Source organism: Limanda limanda, chromosome 5, assembly GCF_963576545.1.
Source record: "Limanda limanda chromosome 5, fLimLim1.1, whole genome shotgun sequence".
Classification (NCBI taxonomy): domain Eukaryota; kingdom Metazoa; phylum Chordata; class Actinopteri; order Pleuronectiformes; family Pleuronectidae; genus Limanda; species Limanda limanda.
In genome coordinates, this window is record NC_083640.1 from 22886580 (window position 1) to 22902623 (window position 16044).

Below are 16044 nucleotides of genomic sequence, written 5' to 3' on the forward strand. Positions count from 1 at the left end.
ATATCAACAAAGGAGACAGGAAGTTAAATATCCACTTCAAATTAATAAGACAGAGCTGAATATTAGAGAAATGCTGCAGAGTAGTTCGGTAGAGTACAGAACTGTTTTTATATCTCTAATAGATGCCGGAGTTACAAGAAGAATTTAATGTTTTAATGCTGAATCTGTTTTGAGCCACACTCCATCCAGAAGGTGGCAGTAATGTACCCGGAAGTTTGTCAACCATCATTCGGAGAAGTAGAAGTACTGTTGTTAGCCAGCTATGCTAACATCCAACAGTACGTGATGCTACTCGGCTGAATGCTTTCGGATCAACTCTTCTACTACACACGTGGTTTTGTTGCGTTTATAACATTTGTCAGCAGAAGTAAAGCAAGTCGCCATCTTCCGTATTCGGTCTCCGCTGCGTTCTCGGGGAAGTTAGTTGGCTAAAGCGTTCGAATGGAAATGTCAACAATCCTGAGTTTCAGACAGTTTATCAACGAGAGGTTACACACTGCTGCTGAAGACATATTTGGATGTTTTGAAGCGACTGTCGCAAAGTACGAGGATGAGATCGGTCGTCAGCGCAGACTGCTGGATGTAACTTTGAAACCTGTAGTAAAGCTGCAGAGAATAGGTCTGTATCACCTGAGTTAGCGAACTATACACCACACTTATAATCCCTGCTAGTCTAAACACATGGGCTCTTTCATCATGACTTCTGTCCATTGTCTCCTCCAGAGCTCCCACAGCGACATGTCTGTATCAAGGAAGAGTTTCCTGCTGACCTGCTGGAGAGGAACCCCAGTCCAGACCAAGAGGAGCCAGAACCTCCACAGATTAAGGAGCAGCAGGAGGAGCACTGCATCGGTCTGTCTCCTTTTGAAACCACATTTTAATTCACTCGATTTTTGCTTGGATCTGCACCAAATTACACACACTCATAACTATCATTAATATATCATTTACCTACTTCTGTCTATTGTCTCCTCTAGAGCTCCCAGAGCAACATTTTCTGAATGAGGAAGAGTTTCCATCTGACCAGCAGCTCTGGAACCTTGAGAGGAACCCCATTCTAGAACAAGAGGAGCCAGAACCTCCACAGATTAAAGAGGAGGAGGAGCACTGCATCAGTCTGGCAGTAGAGCAGCTTGTACTGAAGCAGGAGGATCAAGATAACCTTTTGTTGAATCCTACTTTCATGGAAAGTGACCACAGTGAACCAGAGACAAGTGACCACCAGCTCCTCTCCCACTGCTCAGCTCAGAGCCAAGATCTCAAAGGAGACAAGCATGGAAACTCAAAATCAGTTAGTAATGCGGAGCAGGCATCAGAAAAGGGACATCATGTCATCACAAGAGCAAAAGGGAGGACAAGTCCCAGTAACCTTGCATGTAGCACTACCATGTCAAAGATTGTGCCGAATATCTGCAAGAGTAAAAAGGGTTTCCAGTGTGACACTTGTGGAAAAGTCTTTAAGTGGAAGTCAGGATTAAATGGACATTTGAAGCTGCACACAGATGAGAGGCCACATCTTTGCAGAACCTGCGGAAAAAGATTTAGTTACAAGTCAGCACTAAAAACACATGTTAGAGTCCACACAGGGGAGAATCTGCATTCTTGCAAATTGTGTGAAAAAAGTTTCACAACTAGCACAACGTTGAAGATCCACAAGAGAACGCACACGGGCGAGAAACCTTTCTCTTGCAAAACTTGTGGGAGAAGTTTTAGTGAGAGAAATACCCTGAAAGGACATGAGAGAACGCACACGGGCGAGAAACCTTTCTCTTGCAAAACTTGTGGGAAAAGTTTTAGCGAGAGAAGTACCCTGCAGAGGCACAAGAGAATACACACGGGCGAGAAACCTTTTTCTTGCCAAACTTGTGGGAGAAGTTTTATTCAGAGAAATCACCTGCAGAGACACGAGAGAACGCACACGGGCGAGAAACCTTTTTCTTGCAAAACTTGTGGTAGAAGTTTTAGCCTGAAAAGAAACCTGCAGGTCCACGAGAGAACGCACACTGGCAAGAAACCTTTTTCTTGCAAAACTTGTGGGAAAAGTTTTAAGCATTTAAATAACATGCAGGAACATGAGAGAATGCACACGGGCGAGAAACCTTTTTCTTGCAAAACTTGTGGGAGAAGTTTTATTCAGAGATATCAGCTGCAGGTCCACGAGAGAACGCACACGGGCGAGACACCTTTTACTTGCAAAACTTGTGAGAAAAGGTTTAAATGGGGAAGTAGCTTGAAAGTCCACATGAGAAGCCATAAAGGTGAGGAGTCGTATCTCTGTACAACTTGTGGGGAAAGATTTTTTATCAAATCCCTTCTAACTAAACATTTGATCACCCACACATAGTGAAACAGATATTTTTGTAAAATGTTTGAAAGATCTTCGTCTTGCCAGTTTATACAAAGTCCACAGGAGAATACATCCAGTTGAGAAGCCACACCATGGCAACACAAGAGGGATTAGATTTGCTCAAGCGTTGTCAAAGAAGTTGTTACTTAGTTATTGATTCATTAATTAGAGATTCAACAGTTAGCGAAAGCGACTCAGGAAATGTTTCCAGGGATCAAACAAGTGATGAACCTTGTTGTAGTTCAATGCTTTATGAAGTTCCATCACCACTGATGAGTAGCAGATTTCCATAACTTCACAAAGCATTGAACTAAATCCAGGTTCATCACTTACATCTACACAAGAGATATTGTGTACATTTGCATTAACTGCATCCTTGTAACTGAATGTGGAAAATCTCCCATTGAGGAGACATCACAATATTTTTGATGCAGTACATGGTTAACAACATTTGCTAAAGTACCCACGTTTCTGTTCTTCATGTGATTATTATGATATTTACATCTGTAAAGGAAGTGATGTTTTCAACCATGTCTCTTTGTTTATTAATTTATCATCCATTTATACCAAATGGTGCAGGAAGGGGACGGGGGTGAGAGACATTGATTGAGTTAAAGTGGCAGATCCAGGATATTTTATTATAACTTGAGAGTTGTTGTCAATGTGTCAAGAAAGACTGTGGATCAAGATGTAAAATTCTGACATATTTGTGGTACAGAAATATATGAGAACACAGTATGTGGTGCAGATTATCAGATCACTTCCCTTTTTCTTTTCTCTATTACAAAACAATTAAATCTCTTGTTAATGTGTACACAGTCCTAAATGACTGTCACTGTAAATGGTTATTCTTTTGTACTACGTGTATTCAATACTTCAGTGCATTTGCAGTATATTAAAGTTTCTTGAATTATGATGATTGTTTTTTATGTTATTTTTTTGTCTGTAAATTAACAAAAAAAAATCATGGACATCACCCTGAAACTGGGTGAAAAGATGTGGTCAGGTGATCCTGATGAAAAACATCTTACACATTTAGAGGACTATCATTCATAAGTGTGTGTAACTTGTTGCTGCTGGATTGAATTGAAGCAAGTACGATACATGGAAACACTGAAGAATACTTTGTTTTAGAGTGATATCAACAAAGGAGACCGGAAGTTAAATATCCACTTCAAATTATTCAGACAGAGCTGAATATTACTGAAATGTTGCAGAGTAGTTCGATAGAGTACAGAACTGTTTTTATATCTCTAATACAGTGGTTCCCAAACTTTTTGTGCCCAAGGCACACCAAAGGACAAATAAAAATTTCAAGGCACACCTATTGTGCAAAATAGCCTTATAACACGTGTTATCACTAATATCATCTGTTTATCTGTTAAGTTTATAATTATTTACTAATGCCAAATAAGATGTGACCAAGACAACTATTCTACTCATGAAATATTTATTAACAAAATACTTCACAAAAATATTTAAACTTTATCAAATTGGGCTTAATCAAACACACCCATTTCAACCAGACAGGTGAGGCAAAGGAAACAGAAATTCAGCAGAGAACTGTCCATGAGAAAGCTGCATGGTCCTGAATCTGACCCACAAATTATAACTGTAACATTTAGAATCAGGCTTTTTTTGTAAATATTCTGCCTACTAACAAATCAGTGGGACACATGTGCCTGTCGGGGCGCACAGATTTTTTTAATCCTTGGTGGCACGGAGGAGAGGGCCACTCGCAAGTCCTGCTCAACAGAGAGCCGTGACCTGGTCTTGTTCTTCATGTGAACAAGAGTGGAGAACGCCAACTCACACAGGTAGGTGGTGGGGAAATGAAGAAGTTGGTCGATAGCAGGTGGGAGATGGTTGGATATTCTGATGCACAAACCAACCAAAACTGATCGAGTGTGAGCTCACTAAATTTCAGTTTCAGCGTGCGGTCCGCACGGAGCTCTGCGCTCTCCTCTCTCTCCTTCATAGTGAGCTTCTCGGTTGAGGACTCGGACTCCTGGTTGAATGGGTCTCGGATCCAGTCATTGTCCTCGATGTCCGCCACACGTGGAAAATAGCGCTCAAACCTCTCTTTTAAGGTCTGAAGGTGTTCGGCATATATAGCGCGCTCACTGGCTGCCTGTGGCGCAGCTGATGCCAGCGGGAACATGTTCATGGAGCCCTGTTCCAAAGCCTCGCGCCACAGGGTCAGTTTGCCCATAAAGCCCCGAATCTTGTCTGTGGATGATAAAATGTTTTCATTCCTGCCCTGAAGCTTGGCGTTTAACTCGTTGAGATGCCCAAATATGTCTGCAAGGTAAGCCAGCCTGGCGCACCAGCTCTCATCCGCGAGCCTGTCCTTATGAGGGACAGCGTGTTCACGTGAAAATTCCAAAAGGGGTTGTCGGACTCGGCAGTCTCTGCACTGGTGGTTGGTGGTTTGCTCCGCACGAGAAAGCGCTCAATTTTCCCTCTTGTTTATGTTTTAATGTTGTGTTCACCTGCGCCACTGCGCGAAGAGCGAAATGTGGGATCCTCTTTGAGGATTTTTTAAATAGTTTTTAGATAAAGAGTTTGCCTCTGTATTATGGAATGAGTGCATTCAAAGTAGTATTTAGTAAATTAAAATAATTATTTTTGTATAGTTGTATACTATATTGCAGTAGGCTATGGTTGTCACAAAATCCCACGGCACACTTGGACTTGCCTCACGGCACACCAGTGTGCCGCGGCACACAGTTTGGGAACCACTGCTCTAATAGATGCCGGAGTTACAAGGAGAATTCAATGTTTTAGTCCTGAATCTGTTTTGCCACACTCCATCCAGAAGGTGGCAGTAATGTGCCCGGAACTTTGTCAACCATTATTCGTAGAAGAAGTACTGTTGTTAGCCCGCTATGCTAACATCCAACAGAACTTGATGCTACTCGGCTAAATGCTTTCGGATCAACTCTTCTACTACACACGTGGTTTTGTTGCGTTTATAACAATTGTCGGCAGAAGAAAAGCAAGTCGCCATCTTCCGTATTCGGTCTTCGCTTCGTTCTCGGAGAAGTTAGTTGGCTAAAGTGTTCGAATGGAAATGTCAACAATCCTGAGTTTCAGACAGTTTATCAACGAGAGGTTACACACTGCTGCTGAAGACATATTTGGATGTTTTGAAGCGACTGTCGCAAAGTACGAGGATGAGATCGCTCGTCAGCGCAGACTGCTGGATGTAACTTTGAAACCTGTAGTAGAGCTGCAGAGAATAGGTCTGTATCAGCTGAGTTAGCGAACTATACACCACACTTATAATCCCTGCTCGTCTAAACACATGGGCTCTTTTATCATGACTTCTGTCCATTGTCTCCTCCAGAGCTCCCACAGCGACATGTCTGTGTCAAGGAAGAGTTTCCTGCTGACCTGCTGGAGAGGAACCCCAGTCCAGACCAAGAGGAGCCAGAACCTCCACAGATTAAGGAGCAGCAGGAGGAGCACTGCATCGGTCTGTCTCCTTTTGAAACCACATTTAAATTCACTCGATCTGGATTTTTTTTTGCTTGGATCTGCACCAAATTGCACACACTTCTTATTATCATTAATCTATCATCTACCTACTTCTGTCTATTGTCTCCTCTAGAGCTCCCAGAGCAACATTTTCTTAATGAGGAAGAGTTTCCATCTGACCAGCAGCTCTGGAACCTTGAGAGTAACCCCATTCTGGACCAAGAGGAGCCAGAACCTCCACAGATTAAAGAGGAGGAGGAGCACTGCATCGGTCTGGAAGTAGAGCAGCTTGTACTGAAGCAGGAGGATCAAGATAACCTTTTGATGAATCCTACTTTCATGGAAAGTGACCACAGTGAACCAGAACCAAGTGACAACCAGCTCCTCTCCCACAGCTCAGCTCAGAGCCAAGATTTTAAAGGAGGCCCGCATGGAAACTCAAAATCAGTTAAAAATCCAGAGCAGGCATCAGAAAAGGGACATCATGTCATCACAAGAGCAAAAGGGAGGACAAGTCCCAGTAACCTTGCATGTAGCACTACCATGTTAAAGATTGTGCCAGATATCTGTCAGAGTAAAAAAGATCTCCAGTGTGACACTTGTTTACAAGTCTTTAAGTGGAAGTCAGGATTAAGCAAACATCTTAAGGTGCACAGAGGTGAGAAACCATATATTTGCAAAACCTGTGGAAAAAGATTTTGTTACAAGTCAGCACTAGAAACACATCTGAGAGTCCACACAGGGCGGAAACAGCATTCTTGCAAAATGTGTGAAAAAAGTTTCACAACTAGCACAAATTTAAAGATCCACGAGAGATCACACACGGGCGAGAGACCTTTTTCTTGCAAAACTTGTGGGAGTGGTTTTACATCTAAATATACCCTGCAGGTCCACGAGAGAACACACACGGGCGAGAGACCTTTTTCTTGCAAAACTTGTGGGAGAAGTTTTATGCGTGCAAATACCCTGAAGAGACATGAGAGAACGCACACGGGCGAGAAACCTTTCCCTTGCAAAACTTGTGGGGGGAGTTTTACAACTAGAATGAATCTGCAGGTCCACGAGAGAATACACACGGGCGAGAAACCTTATTCTTGCAAAACTTGTGGGGAAAGATTTATGCGTGGAAATACCCTGCAGATCCACGAGAGAACGCACACGGGCGAGAAACCTTTCTCTTGCAAAACTTGTGGGATTCGTTTTAGTGTAAGAAATACCCTGCAGAGACACGAGAGAACGCACACGGGCGAGAGACCTTTTCCTTGCAAAACTTGTGAGAGAAGTTTTACAACTAGAGTGAATTTGCAGGTCCACGAGAGAATACACACGGGCGAGAAACCTTTTTCTTGCAAAACTTGTGGGAAACGTTTTACAACTAGAGATGTCCTAAAGATACACGAGAGAACGCACACGGGGGAGAAGCCTTTTTCTTGCAAAACTTGTGGCAAAAGTTTTACACGTGGATGTAGGTTGAAAGTCCACATGAGAAGCCATAAAGGTGAGGAGTCGTAACCCTGTAAAACTTGTGGGGAAAGATTTGTTATCAAATCACTTCTAACAAAACATTGGAGTACTCACACATTGTGAAACAGATATTTTGTAAAGATGGAAAGATCTCTGACTTGTCAGTTTATACAAACTCCACAGGAGAATACATCCAGTTGAGAAGCCAAACCATGGCAACACGAGAGGGATAAGATTCGCTCAAGTGTTGTCAATGAAGTTGTAACATAGTTATTGAATCATTAATAAGTGACACAACAGTAAGCGAAAACAGCTCTGGAAATGTTTCCAGGGGACCAAAAAAGTGAGGAGCCTTGTTGTAGTTCAATGCTTTATGAAGTTCCATTACCACTCATGAGTAGCAGACTTCAATAACTTCACAAAGCATTGAACTAAATCCAGGTTCATCACTTACATCTACACGAGAGATTGTCTACATTTACATTAGCTGCATCTCTGTAACTGAATGGAAAATATCCCATTGAGGAGAAATCACAATATCTTTGATGCAGTACATGGTTAACAACATTTGCTGAAGTGCCCACGTTTCTGTTCTTCATGTGACTGTCATTGATATTTACATCTGTAAAGGAAGTGATGTTTTCAACCATGTCTTTTTGTCTATTAATTTATCAGCAATTTATACCAAATGGTGCAGGAAGGGGACGGGGGTGAGATCAATTGATTAAGTAAAAAGATCCAGGATATTTTATTATCACTAAATGTTGAAAGATGTTGTCAATGTGTCAGGAAAGACTGTGGATCAAGATGTAAAAATCTGATATATTTGTGGTACAGAGATTTATTATAACACAGTATGTTGTGCAGATTATCAGATGACTTCACTTTTTCTTTTCTCTTTCTATTACAAAAGAAGAAAATATGTTGTTTATGTGTACACAGTCCAAACTGACTGTCACTGTAAATGGTTATTCTTTTGTACTACGTGTATTCAATACTTCAGTGCATTTGCAGTTCATTAAAGTTTCTTCAATCATCATGGTTGTATTTTATGTCTGTCACACGTTGAATCTGTGTTTGTCTGTAAATTAACAAAAAACTCCTGAACATAAACATTAAACTGGGTGAAAAGATGTGGTCAGGTGATCCTGAGGAAAAACATCTTACACATTTAGAGGACCATCATCCATAAGTGTGTGTAACTTGGTGCTGCTGGATTGAATTGAAACAAGTACGATACATGAAAAACACTGAAGAATACTTTGTTTTAGAATGATATCAACAAAAGAGACAGGAAGTTAAATATCCACTTCAAATTAAACATACCGAGCTGATTATTACAGACATGATGCAGAGGAGTTCGGTAGAGTACATGACTGTTTTTTAGTTCTAATTTCTTATAGCTTCTTTCAGATAGGCACTGGAGTCCAGAGGAGGTGCGGAGAATCTCCGGAGCTCAGTCTGGGAGCCGCTATTGAAACTCTTGCGTTAAACACCCGCTAGAGGGCGCGTTTATTTAAGTGAGAAGCACGCCTGTCTTTCCGGAAGTAGTTTTTCCCACCCCTGGCGGAAGTAAACAAAGAGTCGCAGCTGTGTGCAAATCCCAGCGGCTCGTCAGCTGTGGTCGATCTCATGTCCCGAGGATTAAACATGTCGTCGGTTCCGTGTTTCAGAAAGTTTGTGAGTGAGCGACTGATCGCTGCCGCTGAGGAGATATTAGGAGTCTTCGAACAAACAGTTCAGGTTTACGAGGAGGAGATCGAGCGTCAGCGGAGACTGCTGGAGACTAAACTACCCGAGAAAGGTTCGTAGCATCACCGTCCACTGATGACAGGGGGTGAATTAAATGCTGACAGGACTCCATCTTCTTTTTATATATTATATATACGCTGTATTTTACGGTGGCCGAGAGACCTGAACGCACTGCAACTCATAGCACATGCAGGTACAGAAACACGCTGCAAAAAAAAAATCGCAACACATGAAACAATTCAAATCAATTCACTACACAATTCTACACAGCAACCCATGAATTATTCTCTGAGAAATCAATCTTAAATGTTAAAAAACCGTCCTATCCTGCTATGTTTGACGAAAAAAAAGAATTCTGAATCTGCAAAATGTTCAAAAAAATGTTCAGATTTATACGACGTCCGTCCACCAAGTTTCGTGGTCGGTCCAGTACTTTATTTTGGAATCATCGTCACAACCCAACAAACAATCGGACACAGGTGAAAACCTGATGTCATTCACGGAGTCCATTAGTTATTGATTCATGAATCAGTGAAACAGCTCACAATATGACTCCTAGGGCTCAACTAATGGGTTTGAATACACCACTGGGGGATTCATAGCTTTCCAGAGATGCTCCTCTAACCTACTGACTATGTGCTTCTTTTTGGGTCCACTTCAGACGTCTCTCAGTCATCTTCCTGTAATGAGGAGGTTCTCCTGGGCCAACAGAGGCTCTGTGACTGTAACCAGAAGAGGAACTCCACCCTGAGCCAAGGGGAGTCAGAGTTTAGCGTGGATGCGGAGGAACTCTGCTCCAGTCGGGACAGAGAGCAGCTTGTACTGAAGCAGGAGACTGACTTGTTAAGACTTGCACATGAGGGAAGTGATTACACTGAAGACCAGATTCTGCTAATGGACCCTCACCAAATTCAGAATGCAGCACAAAGACAGTTGCAGACCCACTTTGCAGCTACACAAGTGAAATCAGAATCTTACACAAGGGGTTCGGGCGTATCAGTTCTAAACAGTGACCATCAGCTTTCTCACAACTCACACATAGCCAAAGACAGAGACCTTGAAAGAGGACACCAGGACAATGCGAGTTCACATCAGACACCAGAGAACAAACATTTCAAATGCATGCTTTGCTCTGAGGAGTTTAATGATTTCTTAAAGTTCAAATTTCACTCGAGGACCCACACTGGTGAAAAACGTTTTAAATGTGGCACCTGTGGGAAAGGGTTCAAATGTCAATCAAACCACATCAGTCATATGAGAACTCACTCAGGCGAGAAGCCGCACAACTGCGTCACTTGCGGTAAAACTTTCACCCGTAGAGCCGACCTGAGGAGGCACAACCGAACTCACACGGGGGAGAAGCCGTACAGCTGTATCTTCTGCGGTAATAAGTTTTCACATCACTCGTCTCTCACTAATCACGTCCGGGTGCATACAGGGGAAAAGCCTTATAAATGTATTTGGTGTGGGAAGAGGTTTGCTATCAACACAACATTGAAAATCCACACCCGAGTCCATACAGGGGAGAAGCCGTACACGTGCAACCTGTGTGGGAGGAATTTCGCTCATAACACGGGGCTAAGATTACACAGAAGGACTCATGCTGGGGAAAATCAACAGAGCTGAACTACTTTGTGTGGAGTGGCTCCTAAAAGTTCAAAACTTGAAACTGGGATTCAACTTGAACAGCTTATTTATCGCCTTTTGTCGTTTTCCTGTTCTACTAAAGCATAACTTGCAGATTATTAAGTATACTTGTGAGTAATGGTGCAGATATTATTGTATCGTTTAACATTACATATGCATCTTTGCCTTGTTTCCCAGATGTCATGTCATATCATCACGTTCACAAACCTGTTTAGAATCTCTACTGTGTAAGAGTGAAAATTATTTAAAAATATAACGTGTTCAGCATGAGCTATTGAAATGTTAAGATATAAAAATAAAGACAGTATTTCACTTTCGGTCACCTGGTCTTTCTCTGAATCTAAACTGGAAATTGATAATAATAATTAGAGTTTGCAACTTTTAACAATGTGTTAGCTCATCTTAAAAATACAAGCTGGAGAGTCTTTTGTTTTTAATTCTAAAGTCCTCTGTCTTTTCTATTCAGTCTTTACTTGTTCGAAGGCAACATCACTGTTATTAATTGTAGCAGTCCTGCACATCTTGTTTTTCCATATCTTTGAAACAACTATACATACAGTAGTCATCAGTGCCCAATAAAATTCTGGTTGGGACCTGATCTTTTTTTCCCGTGCAACACAGCATATTCACAAACAAACTAATTTACAGTTTACTCAGATGTTAAAACCATTACCCCTGGAACATCATGTGACCTTCAAAGCTTAAATGCAGATGTTTGATGCTTTCATCTTCGTAAAAAAGCCTTCAATGTGAAACTTTTGATTTGTAACGAAGCAGCTCCATCAGACAACAGCTTAGACTGCCAGTCTACCGAAAGAAACTAAGCAGGAATACTACATATACTTTTACTTGGAAATCAGAGGGATCTAAGTGTTTATGGGGGGGGGTGGGATATTTTTTTAAGACATCAAGGGGTTGATATCAGTGAGACTGACAAATTAGCATAATATATTCTAAACACAAGGAACTAGATAAGATAGTTGTAATATGAACAGTGGAAATTTATGATTGGAAGTAAAATAATCCAATAAGTTGAATACGATATTTTTCACAGGAATTGTACGACACATGATTTAACAAATGGGAACGAAATATCGTGCTTGTTTAAAGGGGGAAACATATCGAGACGGAACCACTTCCGTTCTGGACCAGATATCCGGTTGTAAGTGTGGATTTGCTTTTAACCAACAAGTAAACAATGAGATTAATAAACAGAACGGTTCGGCTTTAGCTCGGTTCCTGCGTCACCTCATCTCTAATATACTCTGTATAAATGGCTCCTCATTATTGTGCCGTGTGTCGGCAAACTACATTCGCCGGGAAGGGACACATCTTCGGGAAAAGTCACCAGAGCCGATTGAGAGTGGTTCTCCTCAAGTTCCTAGAGAAAGTAAGTGGTTCGATTTAAAAGGGGGTCGGGCTGATGCTGAATATTTTCAGTGACATTCGTTCTATTTTCCGCCACTTGGTGGATCTACATGAATGCTAGCCCTGATGCTAGCAGCTGGTGCTAGCCAACAACGTCACTTCTGTCTTATGTTGACTTTTAAGTCCACAAAATGGCCACTATGAGCTGCATCAGGGACATTGGGGACCAGCCATTAAAAACATCTCACAATTTGACCAACAGTAGATTATAGAGAAGTGAAATGAGGTAATTTATATTCTCATGTAAACACATAAGCTTAGGTGTTCAGGTTGGTCAGTTACTCTAATAACTATGCGACCTTAAAAGGATCCAGAGTTGCACTATTAGATTATTTATTTCACACAAATATTTGCAGTGTCCATTTATACGATCTAACTTGTTTTATTCATGAATTCCACCTTGTATTTCCTGTATTGCTCATGATACATGCATACAAGGTTGTATGATGTTTGTACCCAAGCACACATGCATTTTAACATTTCATTCATGTATCTTTTAATTTATGTTGTGTGAATTTAACTATACTACACTAAAAACCATTGTGATAAAAACAACAAAGCAAATTACAGACAAAGAAGTGACTTAATCAACATTTAACCTTTATGAATTGAGGGTTTATTGCAGAGCTGTAGTATTAGAGTAGACGGCTTCAGATTTAATCAGAGCTAGAGTCCAACCACCATGTTTATCTATGCTTCCTGTGTATGTTCCATTCTCTGTGTACCAGGTGAAGGAAGCTCGCCGCACACTCAAAAAGCCCCAAGTAGAAAAGTTTGACTGCAGCCAGCATCCGCAGACATTCTGGTGCTACTGCTGTGGGCTCGAAGTAGACAGAAATGTTACAGACGGCAACATGACGGTGCTGCATGGAGGCTTGTTGGAACACATGGCCACGTAAGTTTGATCAAAGTAACTGCTATTTTGTTTTTATTGGTTTTTGTAAAATGAAAATTGCATGATCGACCTTTCAAATGGACTTGGTTTCAGCCCAGCACACAGGAAGAATACACACAAGTTCTGGTGGGAAAATAAAGCCGACCCCAAGCTTCGAGACAAGGTCATCATCACAGAGGAGGAAACTGAAAGGTAGTTCTCCGAGAGCTAGAAGTCAATATTATAAAGATTTTTCGGGAAAATAAAAGATTGTCTTCATGGATCACTGTTTGCTTTTGTTTAGGTTTAAAGCTGAGCTGCCACAAGTTTTGGAATCATTTGTGGAGGAGGAGGATGAATTCATTAAACAGGTACACTAATGCACTTGACATTATCTTTAATGACAACTAATACAGTCTACAGCAGTGGTGGCAGTCTCTGACACTGCCACTAGCATTCCTAAAAAGTGTCTAAGAAATGTCACCCGAACTTGAAATCTGTTCACGGAAATCAATTTTTTCTTTCCATGGCTTAAGCATGCTGATCATATCCGGGCCCAGGAGAAGCAACGTCAAGAGGTCCTTCAGTCTCTATTAGAGGTTGGTTTTCCAGGGATGCAGTGGCAGTATCCATCACTACAGCCTTGACTGTTGCTATTTGTGGTTTTGAGTTGTATGTAAGATGAGAAAAGTCCTAACTGTGTAACTGAAAATCTTTTTAACTGTGTTTTTTGGAGGTCAGGGTGGTTTAATGACTAACTGGTTTCAGGTTATGGTTATAATTAGATGGAGATGGGGGGGGGGGGGGGGGGGGGATAATGTTGTGTTAACATTTGGGGCAAAGTAGTGTGTGAGGAATGTGATGATAAAAGCTGAGATGAAGATGGTTAGTGGTCCGACTTCCCCTGTGAACCACTGTTGGCATTTCCTGAATCACTATCAGCGTGAAGCAGACCTGGAGTCGTTCAATGGACCCAATGGCACAGACATGTCTGCGGAGGATTCTGTCAGGTAACACTTTGTCTGCCTGGGACATATCCTCTCTTTGCATAGTGTCCTCAATATAATTTGAATTACTTTCCTTTGTTGTGGGTTCACCTCGTTCTCCTGGGAACAGCTCGCAGTTTACTTCTCAGGGATCAGACCGGCAGCCAGGGAGCAGCTTCTTCAAGTCAATGGTCAAAGCACCGTGGGCGGCAGCGGGACAGGGCCTGACTTTCATCGGCCATCAGGTAGAAGGACACCCGTCTGTCAGAAAGTCTTTCATGAGTGACTGCTTTCTTTTGTACACAAACACAATGACCTCCTCTGATGTCTGTTACAGGATTCAGCAAACAGAGGAAATGTTCACACAGGTACAGTGATGCATGAATTTCAGTATCTAAACTGAAGCTCTATAGTTGTATCAGTCCAATAATAAATCGTTGAAATGCAATAATTTGGGGTGTCTCCTCTGGGTGTAAAAAAAATGACAAGATTTCTAGTTTGACTCATTTTTTAATTAATATGAAATCACATTTGCTCATTATTATGAACCTTAAAAACCCATATTTTGAATTCAAGTTTTTAAAAGTCAATTTTCCAGACGACTTGACTGCTGTGGTGTCAATGTATATTTTGTCTTAATTAATATTAGGTTTATTATTATTCTGAAAACATTACAAAACATCCTGTATGATCCTGAAAAGAATGTACCTTTCATTCAACAAAGTAATTACAATCTTATCGTGTTTCCCATGTTTTAAAGCTTGGAAACCCTGTGTCTCCAGTAGTGAAAAGTGTTCTGACTGTGTTGTAGGCGGAGTCCCACCTTGGCTCCAGGACGATCCTTTGGAGGGGCCCTCTGGGGCTAAAGCACAACCAGAGATCGGCCCATCGCTCCAAGGGTTCCTCAAACAGAGTAGGAGTCATTTTGAATTACTTATCATCCGTTTGTTATTTCCTTGTTAATTATTTCCATGAGACCGGACAGATCATGTGTTACTGAAGGCTGTGACATTACTCATGGTAGCTTTTATTATTTATCACTCATCTTGTGGTTTTGATGTTTAAGTGACTTTGTGTCTGTGTCAAATGTGAAATCAGATTAATATATATATATTTTTTAATCATGGTATCTAAGTATCAACATTTTGATAATACTGGTCATTTTAATCTTCTCACGTCTCAGTGATGCAGAGCTTTTAATCTTTGTAGACTTGTGTAGAATGAAAATAAATGAATTTGATGATTGAAAATGATCTCATCTGTCTTTTGCCAGAGGAGCAAGAGAAGCTGAAGAAGCTTCCCCCGAACAGAGTTGGTGCCAACTTTGATCACAGCTCACAGACTGACGCAAACTGGCTTCCCTCTTTTGGAAGAGTGTGGAACAGCGGCAGGCGCTGGCAGTCCAGGTGAGATCACATAACCCGTCACTTCACATAAGAGTCCTACAGAAGAGTTGTAAACATTGTAAAAAACAAATAACTCCATAACATTCATTTTACACACTCACAGGCTTTAACCTCGTCGTTGTAGTATATATGCCGTAGTTGGCCTCAAAGCAAACATTCCATCTGTTGTCCTCTTTTTGTTATGTACCATAACTTCAGTACTCTTGGCAAACTTTTTCTTTCTCACAACAGGGACCAGTTCAGAGACGAAGAAGGGAAGAAGAAGAAGAGACCAAAGAGGAAGCAGGAGCAGAACTCAGATGGGTCAAAGAAAAGTAAAACATCTGGACAGCTGACAAACCCTGACGGCACTTAAAACTGAGTGTGAGTTCCTGAGTGAAGGGATGTGTATATAGTTCATATAGTTTGCAGGAGGTGAATGAGGTTTTCTACTGTATTTCTCTGAGGACTTGTACCTGCCTTGATAGACACCTTTGTCAAAACACTTCTTTATAACATAATGGCATTCCACATATTTACCCAATGGGCACTGGTGAACGTATTATGTTAACAGTGATTGTATATTTTGTATAAAAAGAGCTAATGAAATTAGTTTCCTGTCCACATTCTTCCACCAAGTCCATGACTCTTAAAGTTACTTTACTACGGCTCTCTGAACTG

At 41.3% G+C, this 16044-nt stretch overlaps 4 protein-coding genes across 4 annotated transcripts; all 4 read left to right on the forward strand.

Moving 5' to 3' along the window:
• Positions 1-263: 263 nt before the first annotated feature.
• On the forward strand, positions 264-3261 carry LOC133001491 (gastrula zinc finger protein XlCGF26.1-like). The gene is made up of 3 exons (XM_061071078.1): positions 264-619; positions 724-852; positions 978-3261. The coding sequence occupies exons 1-3, from the start codon at positions 442-444 to the stop codon at positions 2342-2344; spliced, it is 1674 nt and encodes a 557-aa protein (XP_060927061.1). The 5' UTR covers positions 264-441; the 3' UTR covers positions 2345-3261.
• A 2664-nt stretch (positions 3262-5925) lies between these two features.
• On the forward strand, positions 5926-8290 carry LOC133001495 (oocyte zinc finger protein XlCOF6.1-like). The gene has a single exon (XM_061071084.1). The coding sequence runs from the start codon at positions 6152-6154 to the stop codon at positions 7337-7339; it is 1188 nt and encodes a 395-aa protein (XP_060927067.1). The 5' UTR covers positions 5926-6151; the 3' UTR covers positions 7340-8290.
• A 579-nt stretch (positions 8291-8869) lies between these two features.
• LOC133001498 (zinc finger protein 892-like) lies at positions 8870-10957 on the forward strand. The gene is made up of 2 exons (XM_061071089.1): positions 8870-9095; positions 9705-10957. The coding sequence occupies exons 1-2, from the start codon at positions 8924-8926 to the stop codon at positions 10667-10669; spliced, it is 1137 nt and encodes a 378-aa protein (XP_060927072.1). The 5' UTR covers positions 8870-8923; the 3' UTR covers positions 10670-10957.
• Positions 10958-11843: 886 nt separating this feature from the next.
• Positions 11844-15972, forward strand: cenatac (centrosomal AT-AC splicing factor). The gene is made up of 11 exons (XM_061071090.1): positions 11844-12080; positions 12847-13013; positions 13107-13205; positions 13297-13363; positions 13529-13591; positions 13935-14002; positions 14109-14223; positions 14316-14346; positions 14790-14891; positions 15252-15384; positions 15616-15972. The coding sequence occupies exons 1-11, from the start codon at positions 11964-11966 to the stop codon at positions 15737-15739; spliced, it is 1086 nt and encodes a 361-aa protein (XP_060927073.1). The 5' UTR covers positions 11844-11963; the 3' UTR covers positions 15740-15972.
• The last annotated feature ends 72 nt before the right edge of the window (positions 15973-16044 follow it).